Consider the following 20,258-nt stretch of genomic DNA (forward strand, 5'->3'; position numbering starts at 1 on the left):
ACTAACTCAAACAACAATGCTGAGTGTTGCGGAATTGGTGAATCTGGAGATAATGGCCTACTTCTGCTAACAGAATCTGGTGAAGACCCTCTAATGTCTGATAATAAGTTCAGTGACCCAGGTGATATAGGCCTGTATTCAGGAATAGAGTCTGGGGAAAGAGGTCTATCTTCAACTTCTGATATAAATGAATCTGGTGACTCTGGTCTCTCCTCAACAGTGAACAAGTCTTCAAAACAAGATTCATATTCTGTAGATTCTGAACACATTGATTCAGGTGAACATGATCTATATCCAGAAACGGGAAGTGCATTCTCAGGGAAAGATGATCTAAACTCTGGAATAGGTGAGTCAGGTGATAATGGTCTACTCTCATCTACTGATGCCATTGAATCAGGTGATGATGGTCTATGATAAGAAGCTGCATCAGTGAAAACATTTAATTCAAAATCTGTATCTGATGCCCTAGACTCAAGAGAGGATGATCTATGCCTTATTACTGGAGTTAACGCACACAACAGTGTTGAGTACTCTGGTACTGGTGAATCTGGAGACAATGGTCTACATTCGCTAATCGAATCTGGTGACTCTGGCCTCTGATCTACAGTGAACAAGTCTCCAAGGAAACATTCATATTCTGTAGATTCTGAACACACAGATTCAGGTGAGTATGGTCTATATCCAGAAATTAGAAGTGTATTCCCAGGGAATAATGATGTGAATTCTGAAATAGGCGAATCAGCTGATAATGGTCTACTCTCATCTACTGATGCCATTGAATCAGGTGATGATGGTCTATGACAAGAAGCTGCATCTGTAACACATCTAATTCATAATCTGTATCTGATGCCAGGGACTCAAGAGAGGATGATCTGTGTCCTATAACTGGCACTAACTCACACAACAGTGTTGAGTACTGTGGTACTGGTGAATCTGGAGACAATGGTCTACATTCACTAACTGAATCTGGTGACTCTGGTCTCTGATCTACAGTGAACAAGTCTCCAAAAAAAGATTCATATTCTGTAGATTCTGAACACACTGATTCAGGTGAGCAAGATCTATATCCAGAAACTGGCAAAGACATCTCTGGGAAAGCTGTTCTGAATTTTGGGACAGGTGAGTCAGGTGATAATGGTCTATTCTCATTTGCTGATTCTATTGAATCAGGTGATGATGACCTGTGGCAAAAATCCTCATCTGTGAAAACACCTAAATCATAACCTGTATCTGATGCCAGAGACTCAAGAGAGGATGATCTGTGTCCTATTAATGGCACTAACTCAAACAATGTTGAGTACTGTGGAACAGGTGAATCTGGAGATACTGGCCTACTTCTGTTAATGGAATCTGGTGAAGATCCTCTAATGTCTGATAATAAGTTCATTGCCCCAGGTGATACAGGCCTGTATTCAGGAATAGAGTCTGGGGAAAGAGGTCTATCGTCAACTTCTGATATAAATGAATCTGGTGACTCTGGTCTCTCCTCAACAGTGAACAAGTCTGCAAAACAAGATTCATATTCTGTAGATTCTGAACACATTGATTCAGGTGAACATGATCTATATCCAGAAACGGGAAGTGCATTCTCAGGGAAAGATGATCTAAACTCTGGAATAGGTGAGTCAGGTGATAATGGTCTACTCTCATCTACTGATGCCATTGAATCAGGTGATGATGGTCTGTAATAAGAAGCTCCATCTGTGAAAACATTTAATTCAAAATCTGTATCTGATGCCCTAGACTCAAGAGAGGATGATCTATGCCTTATTACTGGAGTTAATGCACACAACAGTGTTGAGTACTCTGGTACTGGTGAATCTGGAGACAATGGTCTACATTCGCTAATCGAATCTGGTGACTCTGGCCTCTGATCTACAGTGGACAAGTCTCCAAGAAAACATTCATATTCTGTAGATCCTGAACACACAGATTCAGGTGAGTATGGTCTATATCCAGAAACTGGCAAAGAACTCTCTGGGAAAGCTGTTCTGAATTCTGGGACAGGTGAGTCAGGTGATAGTGGTGTATTCTCATTTGCTGATGCTATTGAATCAGGTGATGATGGTCTGTGACAAAAAGCCACTTCTGTAAAAACACCTAAATCATAATCTGTATCTGATGCCAGGGACTCAAGAGAGGATGATCTGTGTCCTATTACTGGCACTAACTCAAACAATGGTGAGTACTGTGGTATTGGTGAATCTGGAGATACTGGCCTACTTCTGTTAATGGAATCTGGTGAAGATCCTCTAATGTCTGATAATAAGTTCATTGCCCCAGGTGATACAGGCCTGTATTCAGGAATAGAGTCTGGGGAAAGAGGTCTATCGTCAACTTCTGATATAAATGAATCTGGTGACTCTGGTCTCTCCTCAACAGTGAACAAGTCTTCAAAACAAGATTCATATTCTGTAGATTCTGAACACATTGATTCAGGTGAACATGATCTATATCCAGAAACTGGAAGTGCATTCTCAGGGAAAGATGATCTAAACTCTGGAATAGGTGAATCAGGTGATAATGGTCTACTCTCATCTACTGATGCCATTGAATCAGGTGATGATGGTCTATAATTAGAAGCTGCATCTGTGAAAACATTTAATTCAAAATCTGTATCTGATGCCCTAGACTCAAGAGAGGATGATCTATGCCTTATTACTGGAGTTAACGCACACAACAGTGTTGAGTACTCTGGTACTGGTGAATCTGGAGACAATGGTCTACATTCGCTAACTGAATCTGGTGACTCTGGTCTCTGATCTACAGTGAACAAGTCTCCAAGGAAACATTCATATTCTGTAGATTCTGAACACACTGATTCAGGTGAGTATGGTCTATATCCAGAAATTAGAAGTGTATTCTCAGGGAATAACGATGTGAATTCTGGAACAGGTGAATCAGGTGATAATGGTCTACTCTCATCTACTGATGCCATTGAATCAGGTGATGATGGTCTATGACACAAAGCTGCATCTGTAATAACATTTAACTCATAATCTGTATCTGATGCCAGGGACTCAAGAGAGGATGATCTGTGTCCTATAACTGCCACTAACTCACACAACAGTGTTGAGTACTGTGGTACTGGTGAATCTGGAGACAATGGTCTACATTCGCTAACTGAATCCGGTGACTCTGGTCTCTGATCTACAGTGAACAAGTCTCCAAAAAAAGATTCATATTCTGTAGATCCTGAACACACAGATTCAGGTGAGTATGGTCTATATCCAGAAACTGGCAAAGAACTCTCTGGGAAAGCTGTTCTGAATTCTGGGACAGGTGAGTCAGGTGATAATGGTCTATTCTCATTTGCTGATTCTATTGAATCAGGTGATGATGGTCTGTGACAAAAAGCCTCATCTGTGAAAACACTTAAATCATAATCTATATCTGATGCCAGGGACTCAAGAGAGGATGATCTGTGTCCTATTACTGGCACTAACTCAAACAATGGTGAGTACTGTGGAACAGGTGAATCTGGAGATAATGGCCTACTTCTGCTAACAGAATCTGGTGAAGACCCTCTAATGTCTGATAATAAGTTCAGTGACCCAGGTGATATAGGCCTGTATTCAGGAATAGAGTCTGGGGAAAAAGGTCTATCTTCAACTTCTGATACCAATGAATCTGGTGACTCTCGTCTCTCCTCAACAGTGAACAAGTCTGCAAAACAAGATTCATATTCTGTAGATTCTGAACACATTGATTCAGGTGAACATGATCTATATCCAGAAATTAAAAGTGTATTCTCAGGGAAAGATGATCTAAACTCTGGAATAGGTGAATCAGGTGATAATGGTCTACTCTCATCTACTGATGCCATTGAATCAGGTGATAATGGTCTATGACACAAAGCTGCATCTGTAATAACATTTAAGTCATAATCTGTATCTGATGCCAGGGACTCAGGAGAGGATGATCTGTGTCCTATAACTGCCACTAACTCACACAACAGCGTTGAGTACTGTGGTACTGGTAAATCTGGAGACAATGGTCTACATTCGCTAATCGAATCTGGTGACTCTGGCCTCTGATCTACAGTGAACAAGTCCCCAAGGAAACATTCATATTCTGTAGATTCTGAACACACAGATTCAGGTGAGTATGGTCTATATCCAGAAACTGGCAAAGAACTCTCTGGGAAAGATGCTCTGAATTCTGGGACAGGTGAGTCTGGTGATAGTGGTGTATACTCATTTGCTGATGCTATTGAATCAGGTGATGATGGCCTCTGGCAAAAAGCCTCATCTGTGAAAACACCTAAATCATAATCTGTATCTGACGCCAGAGACTCAAGAGAGGACGATCTGTGTCCTATAACTGGCACTAACTCATACAATAATGCTGAGTACTGTGGTATTGGTGAATCTGGAGACAATGGTCTACATTCACTAAATGAATCTGGTGAAGACCCTCTAATGTCTGATAGTGAGATCATAGACTCAGGCGATATAGGCCTGTATTCAGGAATGGAGTCTGGGGAAAGAGATCTATCTTCAACTTCTGATTCAAATGAATCTGGTGATACTGGCCTCTGCTTTGCAGATACAAAGTCTTCAAGAAAACCTTCATATTTTGTAGATTCTGAACTCACTAATTCACTTAAACATGATCTATATCCAGAGACTGGAAGCACAGTCTCAGGGAAAGACGATCTAAATTCTGGAATAGGTGAATCAGTTGATAATAGACTAAATTCATCTGCTGATGCCATTGAATCAGGGGATGAAGGTCTATAAGAAGAAGTTGCATCTGTGAGAACACTTAAGTCATAATCTGTATCTGATGCCAGAGACTCAAGAGAGGATGATCTGTGTCCTATCACTGGCACTAACTCAAACAACAATGTTGAATACTGTGGTGTTGGGGAATCCGGAGACAATGGTCTACATTCGCTAACTGAATCCGGTGAGGATCCTCTGATGTCTGATAATAGGGTCATAGACTCAGGTGACCTAGGCCTATATTCAGAGATAGAGTCTGGGGAAAGAGGTCTATCTTCAATTTCTGATACAAAAGAATCGGGTGACTCTGGCCTCTGCTGAACAGTGAACAAGTCTCCAGGAAAACTTTCATATTCTATAGATTCTGAACACAGTGAGTCAGGTGAACATGATCTATATCCAGAAATTGGCAAAGAACTCTCTGGGAAAGATGCTCTGAATTCTGGAATAGGTGAGTCAGGTGATAAAGGCCTGCAATCTCCAGATGCTATTGATTGGGGAGATGACGGTCTACAATAAGTCACTGTTAAATGATCAGCAGTCATATCATATTCTTCCTCTGATATGACAGATTCTGGTGTTAATGATCTGTCTCCTGTGTTTGATATGTCTGGTTCAAAATACATGCATGCATACTGAGGAATTGGTGAGTCTGGTGATAATGCCCTCATCTCATTCACTGATGCTGTAGATTCAGGAGAGGATGCTCTTAAGTGTTCAAGAAATATCAGTGATTCAGGAGTCATAGGTTTATATTCATTCACTGACTCAGGTGAAAGAGGACAACTCTCAAATTGAGACTTATCTGCTCCACTGTTAAAACAGTGCTCTACCGGAAGGCAGTACTGCTTATATGCTTCGGGCAATGGTTCACTAACAGGAGAAAACTGTTCTGTGAGAGTGAAGTCTAGTTCTTTTGGACAAGGCAAAGAATAAAGAGGACCTTGTGCGACAGCAGAGATTGATGTGATGATTGGTGAACTTCGACTATACTCAAAAACACCTGGTTTAGGGCAAAATGTTTCACCTTTATACAGTGGATCATATATTTTACTCATAAGATTATTTAGAACAGGCTTAAAAACAAGCTTGTACTTAGCTGTGGCTGATGGATCTAATGACTGTTCTATGGGTGTCGATATTAGGGGTTGTGCAAAAAGAGCCTGATGTTCAGGAACTACTGATTCTGATGATCTTGATAAATGCACTTTGTTCTCTCCAGCTGCCAAGTCCTGTTTAATAGCAGGTATATTTATATCTCGTGCCTCCTGAGGTGAGGATCTTGTACATGTGACTACAGTTATGTTAGTTGCACATGAAGCTTGATTTGCTAACTCAGAAATGAATGGCTTGACAGTATATCCCACATCTGATTTTTGTGCGTTTACATCTAGATCTGAACGCTGTGGTTTTGGGAGGTTTTCAGTTGATTTTTCAGATCCCTCCAAAATCTGCCTGCTTGAGAGGATCATAGAATCAGTCAGAAAGTCAGGACTGAACTGACTCTCTGAAATTATTTCATATGAGTTATCAGTTTCTAAAATCTTAGACTCTAGAGACTGTGTCTTTAGTGCACTTTGTGGGACCTTGGGATCAAAGCTGGAACAGACAATATCTGATAATCCCATTTCAAGGGATGGTGGTCTTTGGATTAAGGAAATATCATAATCAGACACTGTTTGTCTATGTTCAGGTACTGATGAATAAGATGAAAATGGTCTATGGACATTTACAGATGATACTGATTCAGGTGATGATGGTCGGTCCTCAGACAGTACTGCCATGGGTGATATCGGCTTGTACTCTCTGTCTGAAAGATCTGATTCAGGTGAGTCGGATCTATATCCTCCTACAGATATATGCAGTTCATACACTGCTGAAGTAAAGTGTGGTATTGGAGAATCAGGTGAAAGAGGTCTATGTTCATGTACAGATGCTAATGATTCAGGTGACGAAGGTCGACATTCAAGGGGCGATACTACTGGTGCAACTAAATCACATTCTCTGGCTGAAAGATCTGTCTCAGGTGACACAGATCTACATTCTTTTATAGGCATGGCCAATTGACATATGTTTTGAGCAAAGCTTGGTAGAGGTGAATCAGGTGAAAGCACCCTCCATTCATTCACTGATAATGCTGATTCGGGAGATGATGGTCGACCCTCAAACAACCACTCTAATGACAGTTCAGAGTCTACATCTGAAATCTCAGACTGAGATGATGATAGGTATTCTTTTACTTGCCCTAAAAAGTCAAATGCCTCTGGTGTAAAACTAGGTATTGGTGAATCAAAAGAAAGTGGCATATACTCATTCAAAGATCCTGTTGATTCAGGGGAGGATGGCCTATCAATCAAGATATCAGCATCACTCCAATGACCATACTCTGAACCCCTCTCAGGGGACGTTTCTCTCTCTAAGCTTTCAGAATGAAAGGATCCAGAAGATAAGGATTCATTAGATTCAGGAGTAACGGATCTAAACTCAATCATTGATCCTGGTGAAACTGGTCTATTTGTTTCATCAGAAACCATTAAATAAGATGCCAGTGGTATGAACTGAGTACCTGACGTATACATGGATGAGTACTGTTCATTGCCTAAATCACCGGAAGTTCTACATTCTTCAACATACACTATGAATTCAGGTGTTTCATATTCACAAACCGGCGGTAGAGGCGAAAGTGGTCTGAAATCAGGTAAAGGAGAGTCAGGAGAGAGTAGTACCTGATCAGTACCTGATGCTACAGATTCAGGAGAACTTGCTCTTATTTCAGCCATTAATGTACATGAGTCAAGTGAATCTGATCTGTAATGGTAATCGAATGGTATTGGTGAATCTATAGGCAGTGAGACTGCAGATTCAGGTGACGAGGGTCGACATTCGTGTAAAGACATTTCCAGGTCGGCTACATATTCAGATCCAGAATCTGGTGATGATCTATACTCTGTTTGTGATATATGAACTGCTGTAAAAGGTGTACAGTCTGACAGCTGTGCCGATTTCGCACTACTGTGTACAGGTGTGGAGCTTTGGGTTTGTGTTCTGGATGATACTGTTGCTTTGAATTGGTCTTCTGCGGTACTAAAATTTAAAGGTTCAGGTTGTGATAAAGGATGTATCTGCCCAGTTTTTGAGTCAAGTGACATCTGAGTATGTGTAAAAAGGACAGTGCTCACTTTAACAGCAGCCTCACGTCCAGAGGACAGCTGTTCTGGTGGTGTATTACAAACTGTCTGCATAAAGTTTTGCACTTGCTCCTTGCTTGTGACATTTGTGTCCACAGGCTCTGAGGATGGCCTAACAGGAATGAGATTTGGTTTGGATGTCAAATCAGGTGACTCAAGAGCAATCCAGTTAGCATCAGTGACTATGGATGAGTTTGAGGCCTCTGCTGAGTTAACATGTTTGGCATGAAGGGAACCATCCATTGCAGAAACATGGTCTCCACCAAAGAGGGTTCTATAGAACTTGTCAGAAATTTCCTCAACATGGCGCTTTATGTACTCCTCACCTGGGCTATGTTTTCTTGGCATTTCATCCACAGGTTTTGCCTCAGGTTTCTGGCTTGGTATGTCAGTCACATACTCTGCCTTTTGTATGAGCAATGAAGACTGTGTAACTATTTTCTCAGAAGCCCTTTCAATTGACGGTTGAGAGAAGGTTAGCGATGTAGGAGAAACATAGGTGGAAACGTAATCCTTGGGTGCTTGATGGAGCTCCACAGATAGTTCACTGAAATCTTGCTCAGAGTGCTCAAACTCAAGCAAGGTGTCTCCAAAATCTGTCAGGGTTATTTGCTTCTGGCTTAGTCTACGGCGCCTGGGTGATTCAGTAATATCATCAATATCCTGTTTAATAGGCACTTGCACAGATTGACCCCCTGCCGCTCCTAATTCTTGGAGAGCATCATCGTCAAAGGGATTTAACTGCTGTGGAGGGCTGTCTGATGACAGTTTAGGAATAGCTGTGTGTTTGTAAACTGGGCCATACACTTGAGATCGAAGCTTCCAAGGTGCAGTTTTGTACAGGGTAAAGAAGGGACTTACTTGTTTAAAAGTGCCTGGGAACTGTTGCTTTAGACCAGTCATCTCAAAATGAGACTGTGGTGAGCCTCCAATTACCCTGGCAAACAAATATGAAGTTAAACATGGAAGAGTTTCAAAACTACTGATTTCATGAGAGAAAATAAGTAGAGCATCTTATGTGACTTACTCTTGACTTTTATCAATGTCTGTCTGCAACTTCTCTTTCTGAGTGTCATTGAGGGAAGATATACTGGAAGAGAGATCCTCAACAGACACCACTGGAGGTTGCTGCCCAGACTCTGTCCTTCCTGAAAGTGATCTCTGGGCGCCTGCCTGGCCTAGGGCTGTCCATGTCCTCATGAAGCGCTGAGAAACCTGGAGAAAAGATGGCTACAAAATGAGCAACAGTTCCTCACATCAAGTTAATGTCAAGTGAAAAAAATCTTTATTAAGAAACAAAGACAAATAGGCTTTCCAAAGTTTCTATTCTTTGTTATAAGTGGTTGTCATGCTTGCTTAAGAGTATGTTATGATTACCTTCACTGTGATCCAGTGAAATGGTCTGCTCAATTTCTGCATAGGTATGTGATGACTTGTCCTGAGTGGACTGGATGAGCTTTGTTTCGATGAGATGTACAATGTCCATACGATTAATCTTGGTGAGCTTTGTGATCAAAGTTCTCTCTGTGAAGAAATTGAAAATATTTAACACATTTTTACAGGTACAAACACACAAGCTTATCAACAATACCTACAGCAGAACACAGGATGACTCACAACAATCAGTAATTTTTAGGTGAAGTAATCATTTTGGTTCCCTGACAGAATTGATGCATTATATCACTGACACACTGTAGGGTCTAAGCCTCCTGGAAGAGCCAGATATTAATCTACAATTTCCTGATGGATACCAACATATCATGTATCATAACAACACTCCTAGTCCCAAGCGCATCTGACAATAAAATCCAGTGCCAGTCAACATTTCAGTGATGTTTAGTCTACTCCAGGCACTTATGTTTATGTTTTTTTCTGAGATGACATTTATTTTTATAGGTCTATCAACAACATTTCGTCTCATTTGTGTATTCAATGATACTCCCCATGGTGATGGATGACTAAGGGTGTTTGGCCTGTGACCTTGTTTATTGTGTGAAGCTGTACTGTTTGTCTTAAGAATTATGCTCATTTTCCATCTGTTCCATTCTAAGGAAAGCAAACCTTAAAACCTCAAAAGTTTGGAATCAATACTTTCAAAAATATAAAACCAATTTGCAAGTATATACACTGACAAGTATATACATATATTCTAATATGCCAGGGAGCTACAAATAAAAATCAAAAGTGGAGATCAAATCTCAAGGCAGATAACTTGACAAAAAAATTATCTAAACTGGTGATTCGAGTATATGCGTATCATTTTATTCACTTCTTTTTTACTAAATTCTTGAAATACTGAATAAAACGCCTGGTTAAAATTTTTCAAAATACATTATCATGACAATTTGATTTAATTAAAAAAATGAATGTGAGTTTGGAAATTTTACCAGACCAGAGTGGATTCATTTTAATTTAAGATTAGCCACAACACCATGCATTGTGTTTTAACTTTGTGATCAGGGATTTTTTTCATTATTATTGTTGCTTTGGCACCACTCAAGCACTTTGGCACCACTCAACCCCTAGGCCCAGTTTTGTTGGTCATTTGCTACCATTCCTGTAACATTACAGCTATGAACAATGTCTTTGTTTATTGTAAATCTATTGTTTTTATCCCAAATTTTATATACAGGTTTTAAACAGGTATCTGTCATTTTCTTTTTCTTTCATTTCTACAATCACATCACGCTTCCAAACTTCTAGACCTTACTCAGGGACATAAAGCAAAATTTCTACCTCACTGACCTTAGATTTGTCTTGCATTTTAGAGTAAGATCTATCTCATAAACAATAAAGACATTTCCTAATAGCTGTTTTTTGCTTTTATTTATTTATTTATTTATTTTTACCAAGGATGCCACTTATTCCGGAGGGCACAGCATAGCATACTCTTGTAACAACTAATTACAAGTCAAGAAGACAAAAAGAGACAGAACTCTTGGATTATTAACATATGTTATTCTTTGGTATATGGCTTTTTATAAATTTTTTGGTTTCCATTTACAGGAATAAATCCTTCCTCTGTGATAAATAAGAGACAAAATCATGAACCTCATATATTAACTAATTAGTATAATACACCAATGATCACCCAGATTACTGACCACCCAGTTCTAAAATATCCTTCAGCAGAAGAAACCACAACAAAAGTAGTGATTACTAATCCTACCTGTAGCATTTGTCCCCTCTCTTTCTGTCCATAGCTTTATGAGGGCGTGACTTTGGTCCTGAAGTGAGTTTGGATTCTCTACTCTTATCTGATTGATTTGTTCTTCACCAAATTCAAGTTCACGAGCCAGTTCTGGATGAACAATAGACACACAATTGAATGTTTATGCTGAATAAAAGAAAATACAACACTTTGAAGAAAACATCATGCAGTTTGCAAAAATATGCAGCCAAGCTAATAAAATAAATCAGTAATTAAGAGTATGCATAGAAGAGTAAGGCTTCTCTGAATATCTGCGAATAGATTCCCAATGAACTGTTTGTTTCTGTTTGTATAATCTCTTAACTTACTCAAAGCAATAAGTAACACCATAATATACTAATATAATGTAGTTAAGAAACTGATTTAGATTACATTAGTTGCAAAATCGAAGGCTGCAGTGTAGAGAATGAATTATGGCTTATCAAATTAATCCCAATCTACTTCTTACCACCAGCTACTAATATTGATTTTACCTGTCCAGCTAAAACCAAGGTGGTCAGCCATTACAGCTAATCGTCCCTCCTTCCTGTCAGCTTCATCCTGTGGGTCCACTGCAAATTCCAGTATCAAAACACATAAGAAAGAAAACACCACCAAAAAACACAACATCTTATGAAATACATTTGAAAAACAGCCCTAAAAGGTTGGGTAGAAGCAATTGCTACAGGGAAAAGATCACATCCAACAATATAGTACATTAAATATAATATATAATCACTGGCTTTCTCTTGATTTTAAACTATGTTTTCCATTTCAAAGCTTTGCATTTATGCATGAAATTTAACCAGATATTTGCATGACATTCACATAACACTACTTCCTTCATTAGCTACAGTAATGTGCAAAAGTCAGAGACCTTTCTCCATTTATCAAATTTCTAGTCAAAACCACCATTAACATTCATTTTCAGGAGATATTTCTGAGGATATTAGCTATAAGATAGTCCACTTGCATAAGAAATGGAAAAATGAAAGGAAAGTCAAAGGAAAGTAAGTGAAACAATGTTCCATAACTGGAGTTAAAAAATGATTAAAAGATACATAGAAAATGGGACTCCCAACAACCGTGCAAGACCTGGCAGACCCCCAAAACTGTCAGCATCATTTAAACAGTACCTAAAGAGTTCATTTTTGAGTGAAATGAGAAAATCAAGCTCCACTCTTGCTGCAGATCTAAAGAAAATCACAGGTTTTTCAACTCAAGTCAACTCAACGCTATAGGTCTGAAAGAATGTGGAGCTGTTAAGAAGCCCTCAGTGAGAAAAAAGGAAACAGAGAAACAAAGAAGCTGCTGATGTTCTCAGAGCAAGACCTTAGAGCCCAGACCTCAACAAGTGTGTTTGGGGTTACTACGATCATGAGATGTAAAAAATGCAATTAACTTCTAAGACTGAACTATGGAGGTGTGTAATGAAAGCAAGTCTCCCAAAAAAATGGAAGTTGTACTAAAGGAAAAGGGTGGACACATTAAATACTGAAAAAAAATATTATATTTAGTTGTTGAGACATCTGTGTAATTTTTTTGTTAAATATGTTTTCTGCTTTTTCTCCTTGAACTTGTACTTAATGGTTGTTTTGACTGGAAGTTCAATAAATGAAGGATGGTCTCTGACTTTTTTCACAGTACTATGCATAAAATTTTGTTATAGGTGCACTATTGTTACAGATTCCAGTATTTTCAGTTACATTCTCTTAAGAAATGAATATATAGTTAAAGAACTGTAAATAATGATTTCTGTAGTACGCTGTGAAATATTATGCAATACAGCAGATGTCAAGGATTTGCTATCTGCAACTCGCTATGGAATGATGTGGCAGCGTAAATAATGGCTTTACAGATGTCAGCAGTAATTGCAGCATGCTTTGCAGCTTAACTCCTCAATACAAATAGACTTTGGATCAGTCTTAACAATACTATGACACATACAAGGAAAGGAGACAGGCACAAACACAGTTCAAACATCACAGAAGCACCACAAAGAGTTGAAGCTTTAGCTACAAGACAGAGAGGCAGCACCTTCATCGCTAATGTGCTGAGGCAGATGAGAGAGAGAGAATGGGCCCCTTGTGATGGGGGATACCTTGACTTCGGACTTGGCCTTTATCGGCAGGGATTCTTTCCATCTGCGTCTCAACAGGGTCGTCCCACCGAGGCCTAATGACCAGTGGGTCCTCTGGAAGAGGCATCTGCATGTCAGGGAAAGGCTCAATCTCTATTACTGAGACATCTATGGTGCTGCTTTCATCATCCGACATGGCAGCTGCCTCCTCTTTTTCTTTCTCTGCTTGAGCCAACCTCTCCACTAGCTTAGCTGCCTCATCACTAATCTCCTCAGAAAAATCAATAGACTGCTTTTGTCTCTCTGGGTGCTGCTCTTTTTTTCCAGGTGTAGAGGTGTGGGCTGGTGAACCAGGCTTTCCTCTGACAGGCAGCCTTGAAGGTAATGTCTTAGATTTGCTGGAAAACTCAGTACTTGCTGGTTGAACCTGGTCCTTCTTAGCTGGTTTCTTGGTAGAATCACTTTCACAGTCACCCTTGGCTTTCGAAGACCTTGTCACTCTGGAGCTTACAGAGGGACCTGTGTCTGTCTCAGATTTTCTCCTTGTTTCAGGTTTTACAGGCAACTTGGACTTTTTGTCCTTAAGAGATTCAGCCCGTTTCATAGACAGGTCATACCCTGTCTCAGATTTGGGGGAAGTGGCCTTTACAGGGATTCTTGATTTTGGCTTCTCCTCCTCCTTAGAGGAGGACGACTTTTTCTGAGTATACGCAGTATGACTTTTAGAGACAGGCTTGGTTTTTGTTGTTGATATCTTTTCAGAAGATGGGGAAGTCTTTTCAGGGCTTTTAGGTAGTTCTTTTACCAAGTGCTGATCCTCTGGTGAAGAATCTGAGGACTCTTGGTCTTGTTGGGAATAAACTGATCTAGTAACTGTTGACACTGCTGTCTGGACATCAGTTATGACCGCATCTGGAGAAACAAGATCAGTCACTGAAGGGCTATCTTCTGATAATTTGTCTGTTTTTATTTCTGCATCTTCTGATGTCACTTGATTTTTCTTTGTGGTTTTGGCTGAGGCAGAAACACCCATTTTGATGGGGATTCTAGACTTTGAGGCATCTGATTTACCTGCAGTGCTCAACTGATCATCCTCAGGTGGGGAATGGAGAGATGCATCTGCAGCCTCCTTAGAAGACTGATCAGCTTCTTCAGGTTTAATCTGCAATGTTAGGTTAAGGCCAACCTCTTTCTCTGCCCCTGTGAAGCTACTAGCAGGTTCTTCCCTAACATCCTCTACAAGTGCCTCTTCAATTGGTTGCTCTCCTATTTGAAAGAAGGCAAAACCTTCCTCTTCATAGCCTCTTTTGGTCATGTCTATTGCACCACTTCTAGTCATTTCAAATAGTTTACCCTCTTGAAAAAGGAAAGGATTTTGTTCACTTGTTGGTGTGCCCTCCTCGGTGGGTGTCCTTCCAGGTGTAGTGTCTGGAGTTGCTCCTTGAGACTGACGATCTACAATCAAACCCAAAATTTTTTGTTCCTCTTCTCTCACTCTTGCTGCAAAGGCATCGTCGTCTTCCCGCATAGCATTCCAGGTGTCTGCCTCTGCTCTTGCAGTTACTCCTCTTGACTTTGTTTTAGGAGGTTCCTCTTCTTCGTCATCCTCTTCAGTGTCATCATAAATACAAATTTCTGGTTTAAATGTTTCCCTTGCTTGCCCGATAATAATAGGTACAGAATCAGCTTCAGTTCTTAAGCCTTCCCTACCTAAATCTATATCAGATGCCCCTGTATGCCTCATGTGATCCCCTTTAACCTCATCTGTTATGTTACATTCTGTCGAGCTATGTGATTTAGTATCAACTTGCCGGTAACTAGATGAATCTTTCTGCTTTCCAACCCTGTCATCATCTGTGCTTCCTTTTAACTTTCTTAGGCTTTCCTCTTTTTGCTCATCGGTTATATTTGCTGCCCCTTCACTGCTGGATGACCTTTCAGTGGTCTGTTCTAACTCTTTAGTACTAACAAATCTCTTTTCTTTTTGTTCTTGAGGGATCTGGTGGGTTTTTGCGATATGCTTTTCTGAGACAGACTGAGGTCCCTCCATTGCTGATTCATCTGTTGACGCTGCAGTGTGGGCCAGGGTTTGGTGAATGTCCTCAGCTGTTTGAGGGCTCTCATGCATACCTGCTGGAAAAGGAGAGGGAGGTTGTACTTTAATAGTAGTTTCTACAGATTGTGCTACCTCTGACCCTTGTTTGGACTCAAGGCCATCCACTGAGGATGTTTCATCTTTGGATGCAAGGCCAATTAGTTTGCTGCTTTCATGTCCTTCTTCAGACCCAATCATGGTCTGAGAGGACCAAATATCTTTTTTATTGTCCTTTCTGCCTTTTGCATCTTGTTCCATCTCATCAAATGTTTTTATTTTGGCAGCCATTTTAAACATCTCTTCCTCTGGGGTGAATTTCCTCTGAGTCATGCCACACTCCAACTCATCATCTTCCTCTGCATCCTCAGGTATGACTGATGGCTTTAGGGACACGGACAGGACCATAAGGTCTGGGGTTTTAGGATTGACCTCATAACTTACCTCTTCAGAACTTGGGGTGTCAGGGGAAAGAGGACTCTTACCCGAACTCGTCAGCTGAGACGTCTGCTCACAACTGTCATCGTCGGCACTACCCTCCTGGTCTCTGAGGAGCCTACTACGCAAATTTTCTGGGGGGAACTCAGGAGCTTTGGAGGATGTCAGGTGCCCTGCAGTCACACCGGGTTGCTCTACTGTAGGAGGAAAGGCCAAGGTGGTTTTCTGCTCTACAGGGCTGCTTTCTAGAGAGTCACAGCATGGGGATTCCTTAGTTGGACTAGGCTCAATTGAGTCTGGGGTTTTATGGGAGGAGTTGTCTTCCATAAGGGGACTACCTTCTAAAGAGTCTTTGTGACTAATGGTTATAGAGTCATCAGCTACTGGACTAATGCTCTCTGAATCTTGATGTCTAAGATGTAGAACTAAACCACTATGACCCTGTGTGTCTGCCCTTGAGGCCACAGAGTCAGCAGAGGTTGATGCTGGTTGGCCATCAGAGAATTCTTCATCGCTTAAAAAACTCTCTATTGTTTCGGAACCTCTTTTTGTTAATTTCCGAGTTTTAGGTGGTTTGGATGATGCCAAAACAATGTCCTTATCAACAGGGGCTTTCTCATCACCAAATTTCACAGTTTTGCCCCGAGATGTACTCGTACACTCACTTTTTGAAGGATCTTCAACTGCTTTTTTCACAGATGATCGCCGAAGCGTTGCTGTAGATGTTTGCTCATCAGCTGTTTTTGCAGCAGGGGAAGAGGAGTCAGACAGGTGGCTGCTCGTGTCCTTGGCAGTAACTGTTGCTGCTTTTGATACGGTTCCAAGTACAGATTGACCTGGCCGTTTGGGTGATGAGGAAAGGCTTTCAGGGCTTGTTTCTGGAGTCTCTGCCATGCCCTCATGTTTGTAGCTCTCCTCTGAACTAATGTGGACTTCCCCTTCACCTACACTGGCACAAGGTGAATCAACCAGACCTTCATTTTTGATACTGTCAGAGCTGTCATCAAGTGCACTACTCTCAGGCCCACTGTCAGGTCGAGACTCTCTGTGTTTAGACAGATCTTGGGGAACTGCAGTAGTTGTATCTGACTGTTTAACACCAGACAAACTATCTTCATCTTTTACTTCTGACTTTTTAAATTGCTCGTATTGAGCATTGTCTTCAAGTTCTGCTCTTATTTCTGCACTAAAGTCTTTGGAATGTCTGATCTCTGGGCTAATCTGAAGTTCTTTTTCTCTCTGTGGTTCAATGGCATCAAGTGACACTTCTTGCCCAAGTGATGATGCTTCAGATAGGGAAGGCGTGGACAGAGTTTCTTTGACTTGAGCTGTTTGTTTGGGCTTTGGTCCAGAAGCTGCTTTGTGTTCAAAGAGTCCAGACTTTCGCTTTGAAGGGTCTTGTCCTGTCTGAAAAGCTCTCATGAGTTCTCTCACTGACATGGTCTCTTCTAGTCTCTCAGACTCTTTTTTGGGGGATTTAAGTGGGACCTGTGTTTTTTTGGGGCCTGAGGGTTTTTGGTCTTTAAGGGCAGGAGATTTTCTTTCTGAAGATACAGCAGAGGGTTTGCTGCTAGTCTGCTTTCGGCCCTTTTGTTCCTCTTCCACTTTCTTTTGAAGGGCCTTAACTTTGTCTTTAATTGAACCAATTGGCGTTTCCTCAACTACTGGTGATACAGGTGATTTTTTTTGGTGTGACGGGGCACTTAGAAGAGTATCTTCGCCTTGGGGCTTTCCTTTGCTCTCACTGACTGAGCCTGCTTTTGAGCTGGGTATGTGGGATTCATCTGTGTGTCCTTGAGGCCCCTTTCTTCGAGCAGGCTTTTTCACTTCAGCCACATGTGTTTTAGTGTCTTTAAGCACAGTTGATATGATTTTTTTACCTCCCCTACGCAACACAACTTCAGTGAACTTTTCCTGCACCACAGTCTCCTGTGAAGCAGTTGCAGAAGTCACAGGCACATCCAGTAGGTATTCTTTAAGGTCTTCATTGGCACTCTTTTGTCTCTGTGTCCCTCGGCTGCCTCGAATATCCTTAAGGAGTGGTTCCTGGGTCTCAAAGGCTGCCATCATTTTGGCCTCCTCAATTTCACAGTCTGAGAGAAGAACCCACTCCTCGTCCTTTCTATATGGGCGGCTTTCTGCTTTTGCTGATTCCTCAAGAACCTCATCCTCATATGTTCCACTCCTTAGAATCTCACTAACTTTCTCCAGATCTTCTTTGACCTTTTCCATTATTTCAAAAGGCTCCCCTGACACCTCCTCCACCCCCTTTACTAGATCACCCCCTTGCATAGAGCCCGACTTCTCAGAGGGATCAGTGGTCAGAATGGCACTCATTTTGATCAGATCTTGCTTCATCTCTGATACTTCAGATAGTAAATCTGGACTCGCGAGGGCAGGAGACTCTCGAATCAAGTGTGTTTTCAGGATGGATGTCTCTGTAGAAGTTTCAGTATCTTCGTCATCTTCCATTTCGAAAGAGGACATTTAAGGAGCAAATTAACCAAAATTTAAATTAAAAGGAACAGAAATTTGAAATCGACATCAGGATAGGAACATCACAGTTTGAAGGAACAGCACAAAGTTTCAAGGATCAGCACAGGTTTGACTGAGGGACGGGTAAAGTAGAATGTAGGAGAACGGATAATGGACCTACAAGAATGATGAAACAACAACTGCAAAGCAAACTCTAACCAAACCTTAAAGATGTTAGGGAAATAAGCAGGAAATAACTTGCTTATCCACAGTCTGTATAACAGCACATTCACGCATGTGAGATGAAGAAAAAGCAAGAATCAAGCTGAAATGACAATTTAATTGGAGCATTTAGAAAATGAATAAATAATAATACACAGATTGACATACTGTGGAGGAGCAACACAGACAGACTGCTCAATATTGCTCAAGATGTAAAACTCATGTCTATACAAAAGGGAATGAGAGAGAGAGAAAAAGAGAAATAAACAATGTTTACAAAAACACTTTTTTGTTTCCAAAAGAAAGCCAGTGACACTACGTTTTGATTTGGATGAATGAGATAATACAAATGATAACAACTAAAGGTTTCTCATGTCAGTGGAAAAGGCTTACAGCTTAAAAAAACTATGATCCATCCCTGATTTACTGACTACTCTTATTTGATAGGGTCAAAATGGTTGTAATGTATCGCCACTGTCCAAACAAACCCTAGCATCTCCATTTTTTTGAGATTTTTAGTATTCTACATCATTTGAGCACAGGAGCTGTCCTTCAAGTTGTGTGAAAATTTAACGTAGAATGGACCAATAGAAATGATTCAACATTGCTTGAATAAATTCTGTTTACATTAACTTGAAAAGTTAAGAACTTTTTTGCCTTCTCCTGAAAACTTTTCATTTTGGAGGTGCTTGTTTTCTTTGGACAATGACAACATAAAATAATCTTACAGAATAGATATAACCAGAATAAATGTAAAGAGTGATAAAAGCAAACTGTGCTAATGAACAATGGAGAAGGAAAAGAAGATGATCATACTTTAGACAAACACACAAAACAACATCCATACATACACACACACACACACACACACACACACACATACTATGTAAGCCAAGTTATTTCCATGCAACGTTAAGGGTATTATTAACATGCAGCCTTGGGTGGAAGCTAAGTGCCATAGATTTTTATCCCAGGCCATCTACATGCCTTATACAAATTTAACTAACACATCATCTTTACATTACATAGTGTGGTGATAACTATTTTACTATCCTTACTCTATAAGGCATAGTTAGTAACCTAGAATGTATGCAAATGATCACATACATAATTCAACCTACACCACTGAATGGTAATGGTTTTCATATTATCATATTACCATACAAGATCTGGCAACAGCTATGCAAACATTAGTGAAATTAATAATACAAATGGCTTTGTTGTAATGCTTGTTAATGAAAGAAAATTATATTAAAAGAGCTTATTAATTGGGCAGTAAGCATTTATGTGCTCAGAAAGCATTTAAATTTAAATAAATACAAATATAATTAATTCAATAAATAGTTTTTTTTTTTACTTTACGTATGTCAGTGTGTTCCTTAACAATTTCCAAGCCCTTCCCCATGGCAGCCCAGTATAATTTGTAATCATCATCCAATACCTGGTTTGGCTAAACAATCCTTCATGAAGTTAAATCAGAAGTGCTGGTGGTAGATGGTGGTAGTAGTTTTCACAAGAAGAAACACATTTATTGCCCAGATAAATGGTTTTAATCAGTTTGCTTGGGTGCCTAAGATTTTTACACAGTACTGTATATATATGTATACATATGATTGTGTCCAGAAGCATCCAGACACCCCATCTACCCTTCTAAGTAGTGGGTTCAGCTACTTCAAGCTACACCAGGAATTCAAAGCTTGTATAATCTAAAAAAAAGTATTGCCAATAGAATGTGACACTCTGGGGCAGCCATACCTGAGTGGTGATGAAGAGAAGGTTTATATGTGACTAATCAGCCAACATCAGTATCTGACCTGTCTCATGCTCTTGTGGCTGAACGCAGTCA

The 20,258-nt window shown here is 40.3% G+C and overlaps 1 protein-coding gene across 1 annotated transcript in view; it reads right to left on the reverse strand.

The window, feature by feature from the left end:
* Window positions 1-20,258, reverse strand: part of ank2b (ankyrin 2b, neuronal) — a 104,838-nt gene that overhangs the window by 9,708 nt on the left and 74,872 nt on the right. The window contains 7 exon segments of the mRNA XM_036596499.1: window positions 8,777-8,852; window positions 8,943-9,104; window positions 9,106-9,130; window positions 9,293-9,439; window positions 11,085-11,216; window positions 11,600-11,677; window positions 13,207-18,180. Coding sequence (XP_036452392.1) covers window positions 8,777-8,852; window positions 8,943-9,104; window positions 9,106-9,130; window positions 9,293-9,439; window positions 11,085-11,216; window positions 11,600-11,677; window positions 13,207-18,180 — 5,594 coding nt within the window.

The sequence above is a fragment of the Colossoma macropomum genome, unplaced genomic scaffold, assembly GCF_904425465.1.
Source record: "Colossoma macropomum unplaced genomic scaffold, Colossoma_macropomum, whole genome shotgun sequence".
Lineage (NCBI taxonomy): Eukaryota > Metazoa > Chordata > Actinopteri > Characiformes > Serrasalmidae > Colossoma > Colossoma macropomum.